This window comes from Natrix helvetica, assembly GCF_964273705.1.
Source record: "Natrix helvetica genome assembly, chromosome: 2".
Classification (NCBI taxonomy): domain Eukaryota; kingdom Metazoa; phylum Chordata; class Lepidosauria; order Squamata; family Natricidae; genus Natrix; species Natrix helvetica.
The window spans coordinates 105789259-105812879 of record NC_138552.1 but is presented as its reverse complement, the minus strand read 5'-3'; the positions used below and the strand labels follow the sequence as shown (position 1 = coordinate 105812879).

The following is a 23621-nucleotide window of genomic DNA, read 5'->3' as shown; positions in this document are numbered from 1 at the left end:
AATTTCCAAGAGGAAAATTTTCCGCATCTGCTGTTTCCATAATTAACACATTTGGTTTTCAAAGGGCTTTGAGAAAACTTTGTGCAGCAACATACAGAAGAGTTATCTGCAATTAAATTATCCAAAGACAAAGATAATGGTCTTTGCCAAAAGCCTACGTTGCATAATTGGTCCTTTGGAGGACACAAGACAGAACAGGTAAAATGTTTTAAGTATCTTGAAGCACTATTCCACACTTCTGGGAACACGAAAGCCAAATGGAACACGTAGTGCTTGGAGCTCAGAGGCTATTTGGAAATTCTTTCACACAAAAGGAGGTGCTAGATCCTGTTGCCATCAAAATACTTATGGAAAAATCCCTGCCGCAGCTGTCTTATGGTGCACAAGATGGCTCTTATCCAATTACAGACTACTCAAATTGGTGCAAACTAACAGCAATTTTCCAGTTGGATCTCTTCCAAATGCTGGAAATCAGACTTAAGGGGCAGAAACATGATTTGGGCTACTAACTGCCTACTGCTTGAAGCGTAGTTTCTTCCCCACATGTTTGGTCTCACAGGTATTCTTTCAATCTAGATGGAAGCAAGGTGTACCTCTAAAGTTTTGCTCCCTGGTTCTCCCTGAATTTTGAGCAAGACAAAGTATTTGAGTGCGCCTTAAGTACAAAGCACCAAGGTAGCAAATGGAGGTTACAGCTTTTCAAAAGAATTAACTCCACAAATGGAGGAAACTCAAGAGTGGCTTACATGCTTCTGAGGGCAGCTTGCCAGCTGTCGTTCCTTTCTTCTATTTCCCAAATGGAGAGCATTTCCAAAAATTAAATTTGATATGCTTCCATCGGCAGCCCTATAGGGCAAATTCTGAAACATTTCCTCTAGTCTAAGGAATACATTGACTTCTCTGTATTAGGAATGATAGAAAATGGTGCTTGTGTGTTCCTCTATTGCGCTAGACAATTTACACCTTCCCTCTTGCATTTTCCAAGTCGATTAGAGCAATTTTATGTTCCCCTATTGCTATCAGACAAAAAATATGACTTCATTAAATAGAAGGTGACAAAATCCTGTGTGATGGCATGCAGAGTCTGGTACATGATAATATCTAGTTCACCTTTGTGAATTGGCCTTTTGACAGCTACTCACATTATACTTTTTATGTTTTAAAGTATTTTTGAACTATAAATGAGTATGTGTGCGTATATACAGCTTTGATTATGCTGGGTATTCTTTAGTAAGTGATTTATTGTTTTTATATTACTGGTTATTATTGTTACGCATTCTACCTGGCTGGCCTTTAGTTGTACTAAAGTAATAAAATAAACCTGGAACTTGCTATTATGTGCTGTGTTAATGACAGTGAAGTCACATGGTTTATAAAGTGCAATAATTATCTGAACTGAAGATATCAGCTGAGCCAGTGAAATAGGTATGTATTTGTGTTACAACCCCTGGTATGTCCAAATATGTAACACAAATACATACCTATTTCCCTGGCTCACCTGATAAGGAGGAGAGCCTGTGGCTTAGTGGCTAACAAATCTGCCTAATATGTAACACAGCCCAGGTTCAAATCCCAGTAAGGGTATGGCTAGCTGATGAGAGCTAAATAGCTTGAAATAGATCTATACTAGTCTCCCTTTATTTATTTATCAGCACAAATACAACACACACACACACACACACACACACACACATGGCAATGTGGAATTTGGCATGAGTTGCAAATGGTGATCATGTGATTTCCCAGGTAAACCAGACAGGAAAGATAATTAGTTATACTAACTCTAATTAACTGTAGGGCTACATTAACAGAATCTTGCAAATCTGAAGGTATAAACTTCCTTCCGCCACTTTTAATTGCTTGATCCATTAGAATGGATCCTTTCTAACTTTTTCCCGCTGACTATTAAGCCACTGGGAGCTCCTGCCTCTCTTGTCTGATTGTTTCCTAAACAGCATCTCTGCCTCTTGCTCCCCAAGGTCATCTACGCATTATTCTCACATCTCATGTTTTGCCTAGCAACTGCTACTTCCAAAGCTGCCATTATAAATTGGTGTAGTTACATGATGTCACACTTTATGACCATGTTGCTTAGTGATGCAGCTTCCTCTTGGTCCCAATTACTATAGTTATCCAAGGACTACCTGTATTTTTATTGAAACTGGCTAACTAACAGAATCTTGTAAATCTGAGTTTGATGTTCCTTCTCCCTCTTATATTCTAGTGAATGAGGGAGGTGTCTGTCTCAGCTGTTTCCAAGTATTATCTGTTTGTTGTGGACATAAATAAGTTTTGCGCTCACACACACACATACCATAGTGAATTTTGCATATTTCCATGAAATTCATCCTCCTTACTTTCTATAGATACAGCTCTGTATGTATCCATATACCTGTCAGAAGCCACTGTGTCCCCTCCCAAAAAGAGGCAGGACCTGAACAAGAAACTTAATATATATGAATAAATGAGGGACATAGTGGCTCAATGGCTAAGACACTGAGCTTGTCGATCAGAAAGGTCAGCAGTTTGGTGGTTCAAATCCCTAGTGCTGCATAACGGAGTGAGCTCCTGTTAGTTGTCCCAGCTTTTGCCAACCTAGCAGTTCGAAAGCATGTAAAAATGCAAGTAGAAAAATAGGGACCACTTTGGTGGGAAGGTAACAGCATTCAGTGCTCCTTTGGCTTTTAGTCATGCCGGCCATGACTAAAAGACATGACCACAGGGATTTGTCTTTGGACAGCACTGGCTCTTTGCCTTTGAAAGGGAGATGAGCACTGCCCCCTAGAACAACTAGCACATATGTGTGAAGGGAACCTTTACCTTTACCTATGAACAAATGCAAATGAAAGCAAAAGACTGATTGATCCCTAGATGTATATTCTTCCACACAGAAACCTACAAATATATACCCACAATCCTCTACTTTTTCCCAAGAGAAAGAGGGGGAAAAGAGTTAAGAACTGTGATTGTGAAGACTTGAGGCATGTGGTGTAGCCACAGAAGGGAAAAAGAAAGACAAAAGAACCACAAAAATGTGTAAAAGTGAGCAAGGGGCCAAGGTACATCTGAATATGGAAGAGGGAAAGAAAAGACAAGATGTCCAGTATAGGTATACTGAAGGGTTAAATTCATCAGGCAAGTAGCCTCCCATGCAAGAACTAATTTTCCAAGCCATTCGAGCTTTGCTGCAATGATGCCTGAAGGATTTGCACCTTATTCTTCTTTACTTTGCTTTCATCAGCTTCTTCCATTTTTATCAGTAGTGTGAGTATAAGACAACCCCTCCCCCTCCCCAATCCGCTGATAATTATTTTAGAAAAAAATATATTGGAGATATAAAATTTGACCTGCGGATGTTGTGGATGCTAATTAAATGCAATCTTCATGCTCAGAGAGTGTGCATTTGTAAATATCCGCTTGGATAGTGACTGTGAAGGGCAGATTGCTGTAACAGATTTGGTCTGATTAAGGAAACCGGTTTATGTCCTTCCAGTGTGTTGTAAATATCGCTATAAGCAGGTATGAATGACAGACCATCTATAAATAATCCCCTGTAGTACCACTTGTAACACTAATTACTTAGCCTCCTGCAAGCGGCAGGATACGCTTGCCTGTCAAAAAATGGTTGAACTGGAAGTTTATAATATACTGAAGGTTTATAATCTGTGCATTTTTCAAGAAAGTCATTTGTGTGCAGAACAGGAGTGGGAAATTAATATGCTCTATCTTGGTTATCGTTTCGGAAAATGTTCACTCGCACAATCTCTTCCATCTGTGGAAAGTGATCAGAAAATTTACTCCTAATTCATCAGGCACGATTTACTGATTACAAGACCTGTGCTGGCAATGGCAAAAACAGGCTGGAATGGCATTTCTATAAGGCTGGGCAGAACAGTAACACTAAATCAGCCATTTCCTGAGTAGGGTTTTTAACAGAAGTTGCTGGAAGAGTTTTTCAAAATTTCCCACTTCATAGCCTCTGCCTGTGAGTAAGCATCACTGGTGTACTGGATATTGTCATTATGATGCTTTGCTGGCAGCTCACTTAAACAAGGCTGGCCTATGGAAAAAACCTGGGGGTGAAATCAGTGTTAAAGTCAAAGCCACAAAACCACACCGCTCTACAGTCTTTGGGCCGTGAAAAAAAGAAAAGTTATGAGCATCATTATTGCAAGTCAAATTGCAAAATTTTGGAGAAAGGAAGAATGAGAGGTTCTTGTGTTTTGTTGTTTTTATGCATGTTACCCCGGTGGCATACGACTGGAATTGATTTTGGCTCCTTCCTTAACATGATCGCTTCTGTTTGGAACTGCAATCAAGACTAAGGAAGTGCATTTGCTCATTTTATGTTCTAATCTAGGTGAAAAGCTGAATTACATACATTCAAAACAAATAATGCATTTTATGTTGTATCCTTAGCAAATGAGAACTGGTGGAGTCAAGAGGGTTAAGGGCAGTGGTGGGATTTAGCCAGTTCGCACCACTTGAGGAGAGCCGGTTGTTAAATTTCTCAGCAGTTTAGTGAACTGGTTGTTGGAAGAAATCATTAGGGCAGAGAACTGGTTGTTAAATTATTTGAATCCCACCACTGGTTAAGGGTCTCAAATGGAAAATATAGTTGAAATAATATGCCAGTAATCTATTCATTAGGTAACTTTTAGATATTCACTATCCCTTTCACATAAGTGGAGTAAATAATGCTGTCCAGAAACCAGAGTCACTTGAACGCTTATGCTTATCTCTTAGATCAAGCAAATTAAAAAATCAAGTCTCCAAGTGAGGACTTACATGCCGGAATGTAGTTAGAAATTAGAAATGTAGACATTATTCTGAGAATATAAAAAGGATGTACATCAGGAAAAAGATCAGAATGAGTCTGTTGCAAACATATTGTGCCAGATTAATCGTATCTCCTTCTTTGATAGAGTTACTAGCTAAGTTGGTAATGCTGTAGATACAAGGTATAATGTAGGGCTTTAGCAAAATCTTTGACAGAGTGCCTAATTATAGCGTTCTTAACAGAATGATCGAATATGAGCTAGATGATACTACTGTTAGACTGACTCACAACTGGCTGAATCATTGCATCAAAAAGTGCACGTTAATGACTCCGTTTCAGCTTGGAGGGAAATACCAAATGGATCCCAGACCTCAACATTGTTGGTTTTTATAGGTGTCTAGATGGGGAGTTGAGAGAACTCTTACAAATTTGCAGATGACGTAAAACTGGACGGCCTACCTCATATTTAGCACAAAACAAAGAAGATTTTAAAAATGTAGACAATTCAAGCACTGGGCTGAAAAGAATATGATGGAATTTATCTGAGCAAAATGTAAAGTTCTGCATTTGGGTAGGAAATTTTAAGGCGTAAGTACAGGATTAAGGAGACCAGTAGTACATACAAATGGAATGTGAATGTCCCTGCTGAGTGTCCACACAGCAGGCAGTGTGGTACAGCTGTTAAAAAGGCAATTGCTATCTTGGCGTGCATTTCCAGGAGTACAACATCCATGCCATGAGGAGTATTTGTTCCACTCTACTTTGCCTTCGACAATCCTCATTTGAACTACTGTATCTAGGACCATGACCAATGCAAGAATTTCACAGCAAGGCTACCAGATGGTGAAGGATTTGGAAAACAAGCCCTCGGAGGAACAATGAAATGAATTGGGCATGTTTGGACTGCAAAAAAAAAGACGAGTGAGGGAAGGATGCTTTAACAGTCTTTAACCATTCTGGAGGATTATCACAGAGAAGAGGGAGTAGACTTATTCTTTATTGTCCCACAAAACAGTCTTAATTTATATCCTGAAATAATATCTTACTGGAAAAGCTTTAGCATCTTGTTTTGCTAAATCTCTCCCTAAGGCAGATGAAACACGACTTCTATACAAAACAAAAAGAAAAAAAAAGGGAGGGGGAGGGAAACATATAAGATCCCTTCTCCTGTAACATGATAATCTATCAACAATCTTAAAGTTATTCCTTTCTTCATCGTCCCTTTTAATGGAAACTAACTGGAATGTTGTATTAGTAGGCAGCAAAAGTCATTCCAACCTGCCCTCTGAAATTTCTGCCAAAATAACATTAACTGTTGTAATCTTTTGATAAAATATAAATATATGAAAGGCACATTCTGAATTAGACTGCCACAGTCATTCAGGGAAAGAGGATGGCTTTTCTCAAGATTACAACCTTTCTTCAAAAATGAAATCTTTCTAGAAGATTACTTTGGCAGAATTCAGTTTAGCTAGCCTGATACAGAAAGATGACTGAAGGAAATGCAATTGACCTATGGAGGTCAAAGCTAGATAGCTCGGCATGAGTCTCTGAAAGTTTGTTCTGTAGTTCTATTATCTACTTCATGCATTGCAAACAAATTGGAACCAAGCAGTGACCTTCCATTACACTTTACTTATTTACTACCATAAAGGCTTTGGTCAGCTGGTAGAGTGTTTAATGAAGAAAACTGTGTTGTTTTTCAGAACTCAAACCTTCAAATCAAGATTTATAGTCAGATGTTCTTAAACAGAATAGAATGTGTCTGCAACTGGGAAGAAAAAGATGAACTCTCTGTATGTAATATAAATCAACAGAGAAAACACAGACTGTACTGTATGTGTTGAAATCGCCACAGCTGATTTTTGTGTGTGTCTGTAACCAAATAACAAACTTGCCAATTCAGAAAGATCATTCCAAAGGAAAGATACCTTACATATAGAAAATATAGAAAAGTAATCTCATTCCAAAGATTGATATTTGTAATAAAAGTTTGCCATGCTTTTGAAGAATTTCATTCCAAAATTCTGATACTTTCAATAAAGTTTATTCTGCTTTTGGACAATGCAAAACAGAATGTATTTTTCATGATCTCGTGCTAAATTCACTGTTTTGTTTTCAGTAACTTCCTGTAGGCTTTTAAAAATTGACAATATTATTTTTTACATTAATCAATTGTAATTTCTTACTTCTGCTTTCCTAGAAACTGTCTTGTGCTTATGAAAGATGCAATTACTTCTAACACAACAATGCAATAGTTTCATGATCATTATTTTTATAAATCCTACCTCAATGTGTACATGCACAGTATTTTCTTCCAAATTATTTTGGTTAAAAATTCAGGCAAAATTAACCTCATATTTTAAGAATTACTTGTGGAGAATCAAATCAGCAACATTAGAAGTGTTCTTTAAGAAAAGGCAGGGAAGGGTAGAAGGAATATTACTCGATTACAAAGCAAGTTGCTTTTTTCAAAGCCAAGACTGAGTATTGTTATATGGCAACTATATTGTACCTTTTTAGATTAAGTCTATTGTGTTTAACATGCCTGAGTGCTTAAAGGAAGCATCTAACTAATCTTTGGCTGATCTTGAAAAGCTGATCAGGGCTAGACCTGTTGGTAACTAAGGTGAGAGACCATAAAGAAAAGTAGGGTTGTAGGCTGAACTGAGAAACTGAAGGAATATTTTGAAGGAAACTACCCTACTTCCAAACTCTTGTCAAGAAAAGGCTACAGACTTTATGAAGTCATTAGAAGGGAGGTCAAGAGACGGTATACCTTGTGAAGGACTATAGGGACTGCTCATAGCAATAAAAGCAGATATTTAATTGCTTTAAAAGATTTTTTTTTAAATCATCTTTGGTCCTAAAGAGTGAATTATGAAATGATTTAATTCAACAGATGCCTTTACTTTAAGCATTGTTAAAAAACAAAACCAAATACATGAACTTGCCATTTTTGCCGTGGGAATGCAAAGCCCATTTGTTTGATGTATAAGCTAAGGAAAAGAATCTTGGTTATTTTATTTTTTTTAGTTTAGCCATCTTGGGGCAAATGAACCAAACCATACTGTATGGAGAAAGGGGAGGAAACACTGAGGAAACAATTGCCTATCAGCCCTTCTGAAAACAATTTAAATCAAACATTTGCCTAATTTCTATTTGTCAAAATCCATTGTCAGAAATGGACCAGAGAAAGACAACAGTACAGGTATTTTCAACTTCCAACCATTCCTTAGTGATTGTTCAAAGTTACAATGGCACTGGAAAAAGTGACTTATCAGTTGTTTTTCACAGTTATGACTGTTGCAGCTTCCTCCAGGTCACATGACCAACATTCGGATGTTTGGCAAATGGTTCATATTTATGACGGCTGCGGTGCCCTAGGGTCAGGTTCTTTTGCGACTTGTTCAGTGCCGTCAATGGGGAAACTAGATCAATTTAACAACCATGTTACTAATTTAACAACTGTAGTAATTCACTTAACAACAACGGGCAAGAAAAGTCATAAAATGGGGCAAAACTTGCTTAACAACTATCTTGCCTACAACACAAATTTTTGGACTCAATTGTGATCCTGAGTCGAGGATTACCTGTAAATTGTTAGTATTGGAACTTAGACTGTAAAATCTTTCCACTTTGTAAGTAATAAAAATCTTACATTCTCAATCCTAAGTGCTCTCACTCTCCCTTTCTGGTATTGTTCGTGTTATCACCTATGTTGCCTGCTTAGAAGACTGGTGAACTAGGGAAATTCACTTCTTTTATAATGGAAAGATGATTTAGTTCCACATCTATTCATTTCAGAATAGATACATCAAAAATTCTAACACAGCTGTCAGTTTCAAGTATAAAACTCTGAATGCTTGGCAGGAGTAGTTATTAGAACAACATTCTTGTAGGTTTTCTTAAACAAAAGGAATAGGTACTAAAAGTGTTTTAAAATAATCATAGAGAAACTGTTCTAAGTCTTAATGCCAAGTGCAGATCATTGAACTGTCCTGCCTCTCAACGCCAAAGGATTTTGAAATTGTACCGCTAGTACAGTCTTCACCATAGCTTAATTTTACTTAAGAAAACAATACCAAATATGTTCTCAAACCCTCCAAAATATGCTTTAGAGGAAGGAGAAATAAAGACTTGCAACATTGCTATTTCTTCTTTATAAAACAGATTACAATAGATGGCACTTTTTAAGCATTTCATAAGAGCAAGCTTCCCATCTTGAGCAACAAAGAAACAGTAAGGGCAGAATTTTACCCCTCACTTTGTTTTAGAATAAGGGTTTCAGATCAATAACCCAGATGTCTTGGTGGCTATAGAAGTGGTTGGGAATTCTGGGAATATTAGTTTAGTACACCTGGGGTCCATAAGATTGGAGAAGGCTAATTTAGGTGTTTAGTACATGCAGGGATGTGGTGAAACTACCTGTGAGTTAGTCTTATGAACAACGTTTCCCATATATCTTCTTCTGAACAAAAAAAAAATGGAATGCTACAGGAACACCAGATATGCAGAATAGTTTGAAGTTGGTAAGTTATGGAGCAATGCTTTCATGCAAAAGCTAAATCTTATTCCTACTGGAAGGATACTGGAAGATGTTGGATAGCCATTTGTCTGAAATGGTATAGGGTTTCCTGCCTAGGCAGGGGGTTGGACTAGAACACCTCCAAGGTCCCTTCCAACTCTGCTATTGTATTGTATTGTATTGATATTCACATTTCCACAACAGAGTCTGCTAAAAGGCCTTCCTGCACAGATTCAAGCACAATACAATACAATATTGCAGTACTCATTCTACAACCTATAAAAGAATAAGTACAATACAGTACAATATTGCAGTACTCATTCTACAACCTATAAAAGAATAAGTACAATACAGTACAATATTGTAGGACTCATTCTACAACCTATAAAAGAATAAGTACAATACAGTACAATATTGCAGGACTCATTCTACAACCTATAAAAGAATAAGTACAATACAGTACAATATTGTAGGACTCATTCTACAACCTATAAAAGAATAAGTACAATACAGTACAATATTGTAGGACTCATTCTACAACCTATAAAAGAATAAGTACAATACAGTACAATATTGTAGGACTCATTCTACAACCTATAAAAGAATAAGTACAATACAGTACAATATTGTAGGACTCATTCTACAACCTATAAAAGAATAAGTACAATACAGTACAATATTGTAGGACTCATTCTACAACCTATAAAAGAATAAAAGTGAAATCTCCTTCAAAAGCGTGGTAACTTCATGGGCATACTTATAAAATTTTCTTCTACTGCTTTTTTTCCTGCACTCACCAGGTTTTGATTTGGGAGGTTAAGTGCTAAGAATGGGATAAAACAGTTTGCCTTCCAACTCCTCTTGTCCCCAAAGTGTATTTTCTTTCTATAATAGCAAATCCTTGCAAATTTCAATTCCACTGAAAGAACAGTCAACCTTCCCCTACCCTCTCAGCTGTTGTTGACATTCCAGTCACGCAAGAGACTCTTACCTAAAATCGGATACCACAAAAAACATGTTGTAAAATAATCAGAGGGCTGAGTGGTACAACAGCAGGAAACACAGTGGGTTTGTTTAGGACCCAACATTTCTTCATGTGGTTGACCTAATAGCCATAGACCACCAGAGGAGAGTTTGAGGGCATCTCTGAAATTGAGTAGAAAAGCCTGAATTCCTTGTACAAAGTTGATACCTTTAGTGAAAATCACTTGATCTATTTTTTTCATCACAAGCTGGTCACCATTCAATTATGCATCACTAAAGACTAAATTATACTCATGCAACCTGTGATCCATTCACATGTTGGCTGTCTAGTCTCTGCGTATGATAGCCCATTAAAGCTGATCAAGTCTTCTGGATTTGCCATCTGCCTAGAACCGTTCAGTATTTAGAACATACATTGTATTTGACTTAGTAAATGAATGTTGTTGATGAAATCCTGCAATATTTTTTCAACAACCTTTAAGACTCTGTTATGTAAGTAACTAAAGTACACCAACTATTCATGCAATACTTTTCTTTTCTTACTAGTACAGCACACACAATTGACAGATAAACACAACCATATTTTTGCTGCCTACTCTATGGTGAGATGACCAAGGTGTAAACAACTGTCTGAAGGGCTTTCCAGTCTAAGAATAGGTATTACTGGCCCACAAGATGAACCTGTGTAAAGGCTCTCTTAACCTCAGTTACTACCTGTTCTTCATGCAGGAACTGTTAGTTCAAGATGACTTCCCTCCCCCGATTGTGCAACCTCATGAAAGCCTAAAGGTGGAGTGTCATTAGAACATAGAATAACAGATTTGGAAGGGACCTTGGAGGTCTTCTAATCCAACCTCCTGCTCAAGCAGGAAACCTTATATCATTTCAGACAGATGGTTGTCCAATCTCTTCTTAAAAGCCTTCAGTGGTGGAGCAACCACAACATCTGAAGGCAAGCCATTCCACTAGTTAATTGTCCTCACTGCTAGGAAATTTGTCCTTAGTTCTAGGTTGCTTTTTTTCTTTAATTAGTTTCGATCCATTGTTTCTTATCTTGCCTTCTGGTGCTTTGGAAAATAGGTTGGTCCCCTCATCTTTGTCACAAGCCCTCAACTAATGGAACACTGCTATCATGTCTCTCGTAGTCCTTCTTTTCACTAGACTAGAAATATCCAATTTCTGCAACTTTTCTTCATATATTTTAGCCACCAGCCCTTTGTTGCTCCCCTCTGCACTTTTTCCAGAATTTCAATTTTTTAAAATATTGTGTGACCTAAAATGGATGTAGTATTCAAAGTGTGGTCTTACTAAGGCTTTGTAAGGTGGTACTAAGACTTTGTGTGACCTTGATTCTATCCCTCTTTTAATGCAAATTAGAATTGCATTGGCTTTTTTGGCTGCTGCTGCACACTGTTGGCTCATATTTAAATGATTGTCCACTAGGACTCCAAGATTCCTCTCATAATTACTGATATTGAACCACATTTCACCTAGGTTGTACCTGTACAATTGGTTTTCCTTGCCTAAGTGTAAAATCTCACTGTCTGTCAAGGTCCATCTAGAACTTGAGTCTATCTGTTGGTTATTCCTGCCAGTTCAGTGTCATCTGCAAATCTGATGAGTTCTCATTCTATTTCCTCATCTATTTTGTTTACAATGATATTGAGGAATACTGGGCCTAAAAAGGAGTCTTGGAATACCTCACTGTTTACTTCCCTCCATGTAGATGTAGTTCCATTAAGAACTACATGATGAATATGGTTTGTCAGCCAGTTAAAAACATAGTCACTTGTCACAGTTGTATCAGAGTCTGTTGCTCCCTATCCAGATCTACCAGGCTCCAGGCAGAAGACCAGGACTTTGGCAGCATTATCTTGTTGATCCAGGTTCAAGATGTTCAATTTGGTATTACCATCATCTTGACGTCCCCAAACCAATGGATAACAGTTTCATGCAGATGTTAAAGAAGATGGGGAAAATTGTTGAACTTTGAAGCACTCCACAAGTGAGGGGGGGGGGGTTATGTGTGCAATCTCTTCTCTACCTCCTACTAATACTGATTGAAACTGGCCACAGAGACAGGAGAACCATTGCAGAATGGTGCTTCCAATTTTTAACCCCTGAGACTGGTTCAAAAGGATACTGTAAATGGTGTTGAAAGCCACTGAGAGGTCAAGGAGCACCAAGATGGATGCATTAACCCAACCCTGGCTTGGCCAGAGGTCATTAAAAAATACTACCAATGTTATCTCTATACTGTTCTCTCGCTTGAAACCCAACTGGAACAGTTCCAAATTATCCAACTGATAATTTGATTCACAGTTAATACAGATCTATCCTGAGTGTAAAGAATATAATTAAGAACATTAACGTAAAATACATTGGTCTTTTCTGCAAAGAAACGGAATATATGTAACTTTTTATCTTTGTGTATCTCAGAAAATTAATGAAAATAAATCTTAAATATATATGAATCTACACTGCAAATAAGCAGAAACTTCTTTTAGCAGTTGGAACAGAACATCTGCTTTGGCATTCAATTACAGGGTTCTCTAACATAATTTTTTTGATTTGCTAGCCAGGCCTTGGCAATCAGAGATGAAACACATTGTTTAATTGGGTACAGCAACAATCTCTAAGAAACCGGCTTCCTCTGCTGTCTATAAATTTCTGAAACTAATGTTTTAAAATGAGGGGAATCAACAGGAACTAATAATTGGAGAGGTTTTCTCTCCAAGTATTCACATTGCAGTGAACTCCACATCTGTGCTGAAAGACTAAGTGCCAACTCAAGCAATTTGTTTAAATAGCATGACTGGCCCAACATTGATTTTATTTAGAATTTTGTTTCTGGGAATGACCTTTCTCCTTGTTTTACCTGCTATTCCCCTGCCTGAGGTAACCTCTTTTTAAATGAGAAACTGGGCCAGCTTATTTGAAAAATAAATTTCTTATTAAAACCTTTCTAATGGATAAAATTGCACAGCTACCCCTTTGTGTTTTTAAAATGTTCATACGATTTTATTAATTTCTGGGCTTTGAGCGGGATCATTTTTTTTTACTTTTTTCAGAAATGGGCTATAGAGACTAATATTAGGTGGCTGAAAATTTCTCTGCTGCATAGATTAGGGTGTGTTGGGAGATTCTTCCTGACTTGTAGCAGCCTATTGAAATGTTTTTATTAGGAAACCTCTGGAGGAAGAGATCAATCATTGGGGTAAAATCATTTTCTTCCATCTCTCTCTCTCTCTCTCTCTCTCTCTCTCTCCCTCTCCCCCTCCCTCCCTTTCTCTATATCTCTCTCTATCACTATCTCTATATGCCTAATTAATAGCAATGCATTAATAATTAATGCATTGCTCAACCAAGGCATAGACACTGCTTACATACTTACTATAATCAATATATGAACAAACAAATGGCAACAATGCGCCTTAATTATCTTAAAGTACAAATCAACATAGAATGAGGTGTACGACAAAGCGATACAATATCACCTATCCTTTTCTCAGTTTGCCTTGAAGATGTATTTCGTAAATTAGACTGATGGAATAAAAATGATGCCTTTTTAAATTACTTAAGATCTGCAGATCATGTTGTCCTCTTCTCACAAGACCCAAAAGAGCTACAAAGAAATATACAAGGGCTGCACAAAACAGGAGAATCATTTTGGCTTAAAAATAAACCCGAAACAGAGCCAGGTTATGTTTAATAAATTCACCAAAGAAAGAAAAATATATTGTATTTGGAGAAGAACTAGATGTAGTAGACTTCTATGTATATCTTGGCCAACGGGTCTCAATGGAAAGTGATACAATAAAGGAAATTGAGTGGTGTGTTAAATGTGGTTGGCAGGCATTCAGCAAGCTATGCATAATTTTCAAGAAAAACCTCCCCCTTTGCCTGAAGAGAAATGTTTTTGATCAGTGTGCTCTACCTGTTCTAACATATCCCAGTGAAACATGGACACTAACTCCACAATCAATGCAAAAGCTACGAATGTCACGAAGAGCCATGGAAAGATACATGCTTGGCATTCCAAGACCAGATAGAAAGATCTGCACATGGATTAGAGAACAAACGAAAGTGTACAATATCATTGAGAGTAAAAGAATTGAATTCCTTGTACAAAGTTGATGCCCCCACCCTAGCTTGATTTTTACCATACCTCGTACAAACAGTGGGTGGAGCTTAACTAGCACTTATTTTGGGGGTGGGGCTTATATTAGGTGCAGGCATGAAAATTGGGCTAGGGTTCATTTTTGGGGATGGTTGTATTTTCTGGGAAAGATGGTATATATATTCTTGATTCAGTCCTGAACAAGAAGTGAGCAGGTACATGTTACGCTAGTAACTTATTAGGTCTTCCGAACAGATGATACAGCTAACTGGTCATGGTTTGTTTAGCATCTCATTAAATAGGATTCCCAGCTTGCTTCCAGAAGAATGAGCCAGAAAAAGGAGACAGTCTATGGTTTGTTAACTATTACTGCAGTTGAGAAAGACAGGAGCACCTGCAAAGCTTCTTATGGATATCCATAGCTAAGCCAAGATCCTTAAGAGTTCTGATGTGGCAAATCAATCAAATGTATTATTAATAATGTAATTTTGCTTATTGCTGATAATGACCTTCCAGTGACTCTAATAATGAAATTGGAATGTTACTGTTCCTTTTCCTCAAATACTTGTTTATAGATATTATTAACATGTGATTATAATGTATCTTTGGATTAAAACAATTTTCTTACTTGGATAACTTTCTAAATGTGATCTGATTATATTACTTTTTATTGCTTACTTAAATCACTACTGAACAAAGTTTGGTTTGATGTTAATTACAAATAATTAATTCCACGACTATGGGAAGAATAAAACTGGGATTAGTCTAGAGTCTAGACTAATGGTTCTTAGAATCTACAACATTCAGTAAAATATAAGTTGAAGGGGATAGTGCATTTTCACTACTATGAATCATAATGCATTCATTCATTCATATATTTTATTTCCTTCTTCAATTTACAAAGCTGCCATCTCACATAGCGATTTTGGATATCTTACGGAATGAAGGTTTAAGTATTACAATTGTTCCAATTTATATGTATAGATATTATTGGCTGCAGAAACAAATATCTATATTTTATTTATATCTATATATTTATTTAAAAATCAGATCCTTTGCATATTTATTTAGAAAGGAAATCTTAAGTCAATTTAATAGGATTTAATTTTAGGCAAATGTATGAATGATTACAGTCTAAAAATGTTAGAACTAGTTTTTTTTAATGATTACTTATTTTTTTGTCATTCTTTTTAATGCAAATCAATGATTTCTCCCTAAGTCTAAAACTTTTTTTTCTATTCCACTCCAATTTCCATTGCTTGTTTTACTTGGGGAAATTGTACACAGTAGTTTACCAGTCATTCATTGAATTCAGTGCAATGCAAACTCTTTGTACTTTGTATACATAAGTTATCTGTCAAAGCAGGGAAAGAGGAGAAAAAACAAACTAAACAATTGCTTTATCAAATGTTGAAAGAAGAAAAGTGTAACAGAAACATTTTAATCAGCAACAAGAGGAGATAAAAACTAAAAACTAAACAAATCTAAACGAACCCCCCCCCCCCATGTTTGTCCCTGGAGCATTAAAACCAAACCTCAGAAGTGTCACTCAAAGCAATCCAGTTTGACATCTGGAATTCTAAAATTCCTATGAGGCTTGAGGAAGCCTTTTTAATGTCAAGATGAAGGGATGCGTGGTAGCTGCCGCTGCACCCTACAAATCTGCTTAACACCGTGTCTATAATTTGTTTAAAGGATACTTACTTTAAAGAAAGTGAATAGTCATGTTTGCTTGTTTGGCTGTTCCTCACTAGATAACTACATTCTTTACACAAGCGCAAGAGGTTTTCTGCATCTGTCCGACTGATTGCTCCATGATACCATCTACAAAAAATGCAAGCAAGTAATACTTAGGATAAATTCACTTTTAGAGTTTTTTTTTTAAAAGACATTCCACTGTACTATATGTTGTGCAAGACAAAGCAAAGCAACTTTGAGAGATATGTACTGGTCACAGCCAGGGGCGGGCTTCCAAAATTTTAGCAAGGGGTTCTCTGTCCAGTTGCTGGGTAGGTATGGCCATGGTGGGCGTGGCCTAGTCGGCATCCTGCACTATGTTGGGTCGGGGCTTTTTGCCTTCCCCAGGCTCCGGAGGTCCTCTGGTGGCTGGAAACAGGCCCATTTACAGCCTTCCCGAACTTCCGGTAGGCCCATTTTTTGCCCTCACCGAGCCTCTGCGCACGCCCTGCACTTACCTGCATCCAAAACGGGCCACGTGGGGACTCCTGGAAGGGGAGGGGTGGGCAAGGCCAGCCATGAGTGGGATTTGGGAGCTCTCCGAACTGGATGGAATCTTAGCTAGAGGTTCTCCCAAACCCCTGCAAACCCCCAGCAGCCCACCCCTGATCACAGCCCTGCAAACTCCCAACAAGTGCAAAGTACCACTTTAATGTCAGTTTCTGCTGCCTTGTGTTTCCCTGCACCAAGTATCAGCAACTTACATCTGTTTTTCCAGTGGAATAGTCGGATCCACTCTCTCCCCCAAGATTCCACAGAATTCTGGGCTACCATGTTTGATGGGTTTGAAGCCTCCCCCAGGTGCCCGAAGCTGTCGGCGCCGATCACTTGAAGATGGGGAAGGTGAAGATTGCCTTATCTCCCCTCCGTTGAACTGGGCTGTAAGATATATTCAAGCAAAACGTTACTTCCAAATGAGCAAATACCCAAAGCATTTTAAATATTGAACAGAAATAGTGGATTTTAAAATAAATAAAAGTATACTGTACACTGTACTATATGGTATGATGTGCTATGCTAATATGGCTGCCACTCTCACTGCAGTGACTCTGAGCAAAGAAGCCACAATATGAAGCCATTAAAACATGACATTCAAAACATATAACTCAAAAAGGAATCTCAAAATGATGAGAGTAAAAGCAATAATTGCATAATGTAAGAGCACTGCACACCAGAACAACCAGACACAAGAACAGTTTCCCCCCCGAACGCCATCACTCTGTTAAACAAATAATTTCCTCAACACTGTCAAACTATTTACTAAGTCTGCATTGCTATCACTATTAATCTTCTCATCATTCCCATCTCCTCCCACTTATGACTGTACGACTGTAACTTGGTTGCTTGTGTCCTTATGATTTATATTGTTTCCTAGTATGATTTGATTGCTTATTTGTACCCTATGACTATCATTAAGTGTTGTACATTATGATTTGTGACACTAAAAGCACATGCGTCAAAGACAAATTCCTTGTGTGTCCAATCACACTTGGCCAATAAAGAATTCTATTCTATTCTATATAACGCAATATAAGACCAATCCACCCAGGCTTCACTAACTTCATGAACAACCTGCTTGGGAAAACAATCAGGTTTTCAATGTTTTCGGAAGATGAAGTGGGATTGGGCTCTGATCTCAGATGGTAAAGTTTAACCAATCTGAACTCCTTGGCTGATAGTTCTTCACTCCATCAAGTGAAGCAAAGCAACATTTAAAAAGTATGGTTTTATTTATTTATATCAGTATAATAGTGGGCTGGCTTGGAATTTTGATGTATTCTCATGACACCAAGGCTATGTCAGGTTGCAGAAGACTGATTAGCTGGCAGAAAACCAGCCCTCCAATTGCTCTTCCTGGGCCTTTATTTCCTGGCTGTACTTATCCCCCAAAGCCACTTATAAAAATACTTGCTTGTTTTTGTTCTCTGCTGCCTCATCTAGTTGCCTTATTCTATTATACGCTGGCAGAACGATGCTGGCAGAACAGGCTCAAATAAATAACTAGGGACAGGAGCAATCAGTCCTTTCCAATAAGACAACTGAAAGTGATCGTGCATTGTTCTGTTTATGTTTTATATGCTAGTCTTCCTTCTCATCCACCCTTATAAGATGGATCAGCATAAAGTCTGATTTGACTCAAAACACACAATACCAGGAAAACAATAGGGCTCAGCTTAGTGCAGCCTTCTCCAACTACCTCTCTTTTATATATGAAAGAACTGTTGTTTTAGGAGGTTTTGCAGAATTAGCCAGGATTGGGCATTGTGATGTCCAATTGGCCTCGAGACAGAGTTAATTTGAAGCCACGCCTCTGTGCTCCTTGCTTCTGGTTCCCAGTTTCAACGAGTCAAGACCACTGCAAAACACCTGAAAACAAGTCATAAGGGAACACCCCCTACCCCCTGAACTCCCCCAACCCCTGGACCAATGCTAGGGCGGGAACCTGGATAATCCTGCAAAACCTCTTAAAACAGGTAAGACCAACTGTCATTTTCCGGAGGAATTTTGCAGGATTAGCCATGATTGGGACATTCCCAAGTTAACGTCCCTCAGGGGGGGCACTATTGGTCCTGGGCCCCTCATGCGCTACCACCTGTTGTAACACCCTACGACCAAACGCTGCATCAGCCGATGCAAACGCATCTAACCTGTAGTGCCTGATAAAGGGAGACGGGGACGTCCACGTAGCAGCCCTGCAAATCTCGATAGGTGCCCAGGCCGCCGAGGTAGCTGCACTCCTGGTGGAGTGTGCTGTTATGCCCTGGGGCACCAGAAGGTGCTGAACCTCATAGGCCAATGCGATGGCCAGTTTGATCCACCTCCCTATAGCCGAGGAGGACACCCTCTTCTCCAGGGAAGATGGATAAAAGGAAATGAAGAGCACCTCCTGAGGCCCTCCGTACACCTCAGGCACAAGGCACGCCTACATCCAGCCGGTCATGAGACGGGTCTGGACAAAAATCTGGTAATACCACCTCCTGCGACCTGTGGAAAAGGGAGTTAACCTTGGGAACAAAAGTCGGATTCAGTTGCAGGATGACCCAATTATTGTGGAATGTACAAAGATCCGACCTGGAGGACAACGCCCCCGTTCGGAGATCCAACGGGCTGAGGTGATCGCCACAAGGAACACTACCTTAAGGGTTACGAACTTCAGGTCAACCGTCCTCAGTGGTTTGAATGGTGCTCCTGTCATTGCTTGGAGAATTGTAGCGAGGCTCCATGTCAGAAACCTGTGGACTACGTCCTGGGGGACGGAGATTCCCTGAACCCTTCAAAAACCTCTTAATTAGCGGGACCTGGGAAAGTGGAAGGAGCCCCTCTCCCCGAATCATTGTGGAGAGGGCCCCACCTGTCTCCTGAGGGTGCCGTGTGAGAGCCCCCCTATCCAATCCATCTTGAACTCCAAGATGGATTGGATAGGGGGTGGTACCGGGAGCCTCGCGAGGATTCAAATATTGGAACACTGCTATCATGTCACTTCTAGTCTTTATTTTCACTAGATTAGCTATACCCAATTTCTGCAACCTTTCTTCATATATTTTAGCCTGCAGGTCCCTAAGAAACTTTGTTGCTCTTCTCTGCACTCTTTCCAAAGCCATGGTCCAACATGCAAATGAGAAAAAGTGATAAAGAAAGTAGTCACTAGGCAAAGTTATATGATTCTGTGTGACTGTTATTATCTTTGTATTATTGTAACACTATAAATAAAGGCCACAAAAGTGACAGTCCTGTTAAGCCTACAATTAACCAGGTAATGACAATTCTATAGGTAATAAAATATTCACAAGCTTTAACTCAGGTTAGAGTTGTTGTTCTGTCTACCTTTACCTCTGTGGGCTCTTGTGAATAGCTTTTTAAGCATTTGAAAAGAAAGGTAATTCACTCTTACAAAATTTTAGGAGGCTATAAAAAACTTCTAAATGCTTCCAGCTAGCAATTTCAACGGTGAGGAATACTTAAAAAAAACAAAAGGGAAATTACAACGAACTGTGGAAATCAAATGAAGATTTCAAAAATCAAGAAGAATCTCTGCTAGAATGGTCTTATCTGTAAAACAAACCCAGAGAGCACTAAAAACAATCTGCTGAAAACTTTAACTGACAGTGAAATAACTGGCAACATTGCAGTGTTGCTTATACAGTAATGGTCCATATGGGACAATTTGTCAGTTCTCTAATCTCATGACAAAATACATTGTCTAAAGTATGTAAAAGGAAACCTTGATAAACCTGAAGTGCTTTGGAACAAAATGCTTTGGAATGATGAAACAAAAAATGAGCTATTCAAGCTACAACCACACAAGAAATGTTGGGAGCAAAAAGGGCAAAACATTTGAGGAAAAGCATACTTTGGCAACCATTAAGTATAAGGATTACTCTGTTATCCTCTGGCAGCCAGAAGCATAGGAAATATTGTGGGCCTAGAAGAATGATTCAGCCAAACACCAGCATGTTCTTTGCATACAAATGTCTGAAGTGTTGAAGAAATTGAAGTTGAAAAAAAAGTTTGATATTTCAGCAAGACAACAACCTGAAACATTCTTCCAAATAAACAATGAAGTACTTATAGGGGGAAAAGGGTATTATAAGGGTCTTCAGACTTGAATGTTATTTAGAATTTGTGAGGAGATCTCAAGCATACAATGCATGAAAGAAATTCTAAGAATATTTCTGAGTCTTAAAATCTCTGCAAGGGAGAGTGGGAAAAGATACAAAGAGGAAGAATAGGAAGACTCTTTGTTGGCTACTTGAAATCTTTGAAAGCTGTTATTTCTGCTCAAGGAGCTATTGCAAAATACTGAGTGAAAGCTTTTTAATTTTAACCCCGAACCTCATTTATTATGATTGTAATAAATATTTAATTGAGTGAAAAGATTAGAGTGCCATGTGTAGCATTTTTATTTGATTTTCTGAACATAGATAGTAGCTATACATTAGGATTTGAAGAAAAATGTATTTAACATTGTACTATATGGAGCTTGCATCCGTTTCTGTTTGCTCAAGGATTTATTTAAACATATAATTTGATCAGGGTGCCTACATCTTTACATGTTCAAGTCTACTTTGTCTTGTGAAAAATAGACATATGTGCTGGTCATTAACACTGATGTAATATCCATATAGGAAGTCTCTTCTAAGGTGACGGGGCAATGAATAACATTATCTGCAATTATGAAATTAAACTATTCTAAGACAAACAGAATAATAATCAAGAAGCAAATATGCTCAACTGATTCACAAAGTGGAATCAAACTGTAAATATTTATTGTGCAAAATAGCAATATTCTGTAAAGTTGAGAGGTATATGCATAATTCCTTTAAAATATTGCTATAATAATTAAACTACCTACACTGCTAGCAGACAGTAATCCATTTACAATAATCTGTACATAATTAAATGCTGCAAGCAATCATTTAATTGGAGAAGTCAGACAAGGAACTCTTGTCAACTCTGTGTGAAGATGATAAGAAAGTCACAGTTTAAAAAACATAATTGCATAAAAAATTTCCCTATGATGGTAATTTTACTATAGAACTCCATCCATTAAATGTGGCATGATTCCAGAGCACTTCCAGATTTTTCAATTGCTAAGGGACAATTTCCTGAATTAAAACTGAAAAGATGTTCTACTTTTATATTATAAATGGTATTAGAATGCATAGAAATACTGCTTGCTGTGCTTCAACATGTTATTGTTCATTGTATATCTCCTGTCTGGAAGACAGCAAGCTTAAAGCATTTGACTCAACACAATACAATACAATAAGATGCACCAGGAAGCAGTTTTCCTAACTGACTGTAATGTGTCTGCATCAGAAGAGAATGAATATTCCTATCCATGGCCATCTGCACTGGAGGACAAGGAGAGCAAATGATGAAATTTGTGCGACCTTGTGCAAATGCTGTCACTTTCATATAGTGTTAGATGCTAGGGGAAAAAATATGTAATCATGGCATCTATACAACGATGAGTAAAAAGAATTACTGCTTTGGTGTCACTGCAGTTTGCTGAGGATACCACTGATTATCATACGTAATGAACGCCTGGAGCAAAATTATTTTCATTAGGGGAGCCTGAGAGGAAAAATGAGTGAATTATATGGATACATCTGTCATCTTATGCGGGTATTGAACTCACAGGATGTTTAATTAAAATATATACTGTTACCAACTAGCAGTTATCTTACGGCCTACTACTAATATACTCCAGCTGGCACACCAAATGAGTATTACCAGCTCAGAGCAGAAAACATCTCAGCTTGCCAAAATCTGTATGGGGTTTCTACAGATAGAATTAAGTCATTCTGAAATGAAAGCTTTATTTCACAGTAGAACTAAAAATACATTCTATAATCTTTAAAGGAATAGAGCCATCACCACCAAGAATATATACATATATGCATGCATGCATGCATGCATGCATGCATACATACACAAACACACACACACACATATATATACACACACATACATATACACATACGTGTATGTATGTGTGTATAAGCAATAGTATAGTTTTCTCTCTCCCTCGTAATAAAGAGCACTCCTTCATTGAGACAAAACTATTTTTCTATGTGTATCTGTGTAGCTTTTTCTTCATTGTTTCATTCCAGCCTTTTCTTCTCTGGAGGCAGTATTGGATTGAATCTCCTAAGGTGATGGGAGTTTTCTAGTCCCATCATTTCCAATATACACTCCAATGAATACATCTCAAGCCATCAGCTACAGAAAAGTAAGCCTGATCTATCAGCTGCAGAAAAGTGACATGGAAGAAGCAGAGAGCTACTACATCTTCTGCTTTTTCTTAACAAAACATTAATGAAGAAGAAAGGATAGCTTTTATAACACTTCACAAATGTACGCTTTCTTACTTAGCCACTTAAATGATTACTGTAAGAAATGCATGTATTGGCGTTCTTGGCAAAATCTGAATTGACTGATGTTTTCTCCCAATTATAAAAAAGCTGTGCTAGAATCCCTGCTGATATTTGAAAGTTTGATAATACAAACATTTACATTATTTCAGAATATTATATGAAACTGTCATACATGAAATTAAAGTACATATTAAATATTTTCTATGCTAGCTTTTTGCTTAGAACTGCAAAAGACAGAACTTAAAATCTTGGCTGATCTCAGAAAAAGCTAAACTAAGCTAAAATCATATCTAGTTATTGCTTGCATAAGAGACCACAACAAAATCCCAAAGGGTAGGATAGATGTGAAAATTTAAAAGAAAATCCCCCAAGAAGGCAGTGGCAAAGCAATTCAATAATGCTTCCAAGAAAAATGTCCACATGGATTACCAAAAACAGTTTTTAGAGTTTCTCCTGAGAAATTTCCATTGGGCCAACAAACAGGCAGAGATATAGTGTTATACAGATAGGGCAAAAATGGTAGCTTATGTGCTAACTCAGGAGTGTCAAACTCAAGGCCTGCAAGCTGCATCTGGCCCACAAGGTGCTTAA

General features: G+C 37.9%; 1 protein-coding gene across 1 annotated transcript in view; it reads right to left on the bottom strand.

Moving 5' to 3' along the window:
- Positions 1–23621, bottom strand: part of SHB (SH2 domain containing adaptor protein B) — a 143612-nt gene that overhangs the window by 21972 nt on the left and 98019 nt on the right. Inside the window, exons 4-5 of the mRNA XM_081941304.1 lie at positions 16854–17028; positions 16117–16236 (exon numbers count right to left, since the gene is read on the bottom strand). Of these exons, the coding sequence (XP_081797430.1) occupies positions 16117–16236; positions 16854–17028 (295 nt within the window). The remainder of the gene's footprint in view (positions 1–16116; positions 16237–16853; positions 17029–23621) is intronic.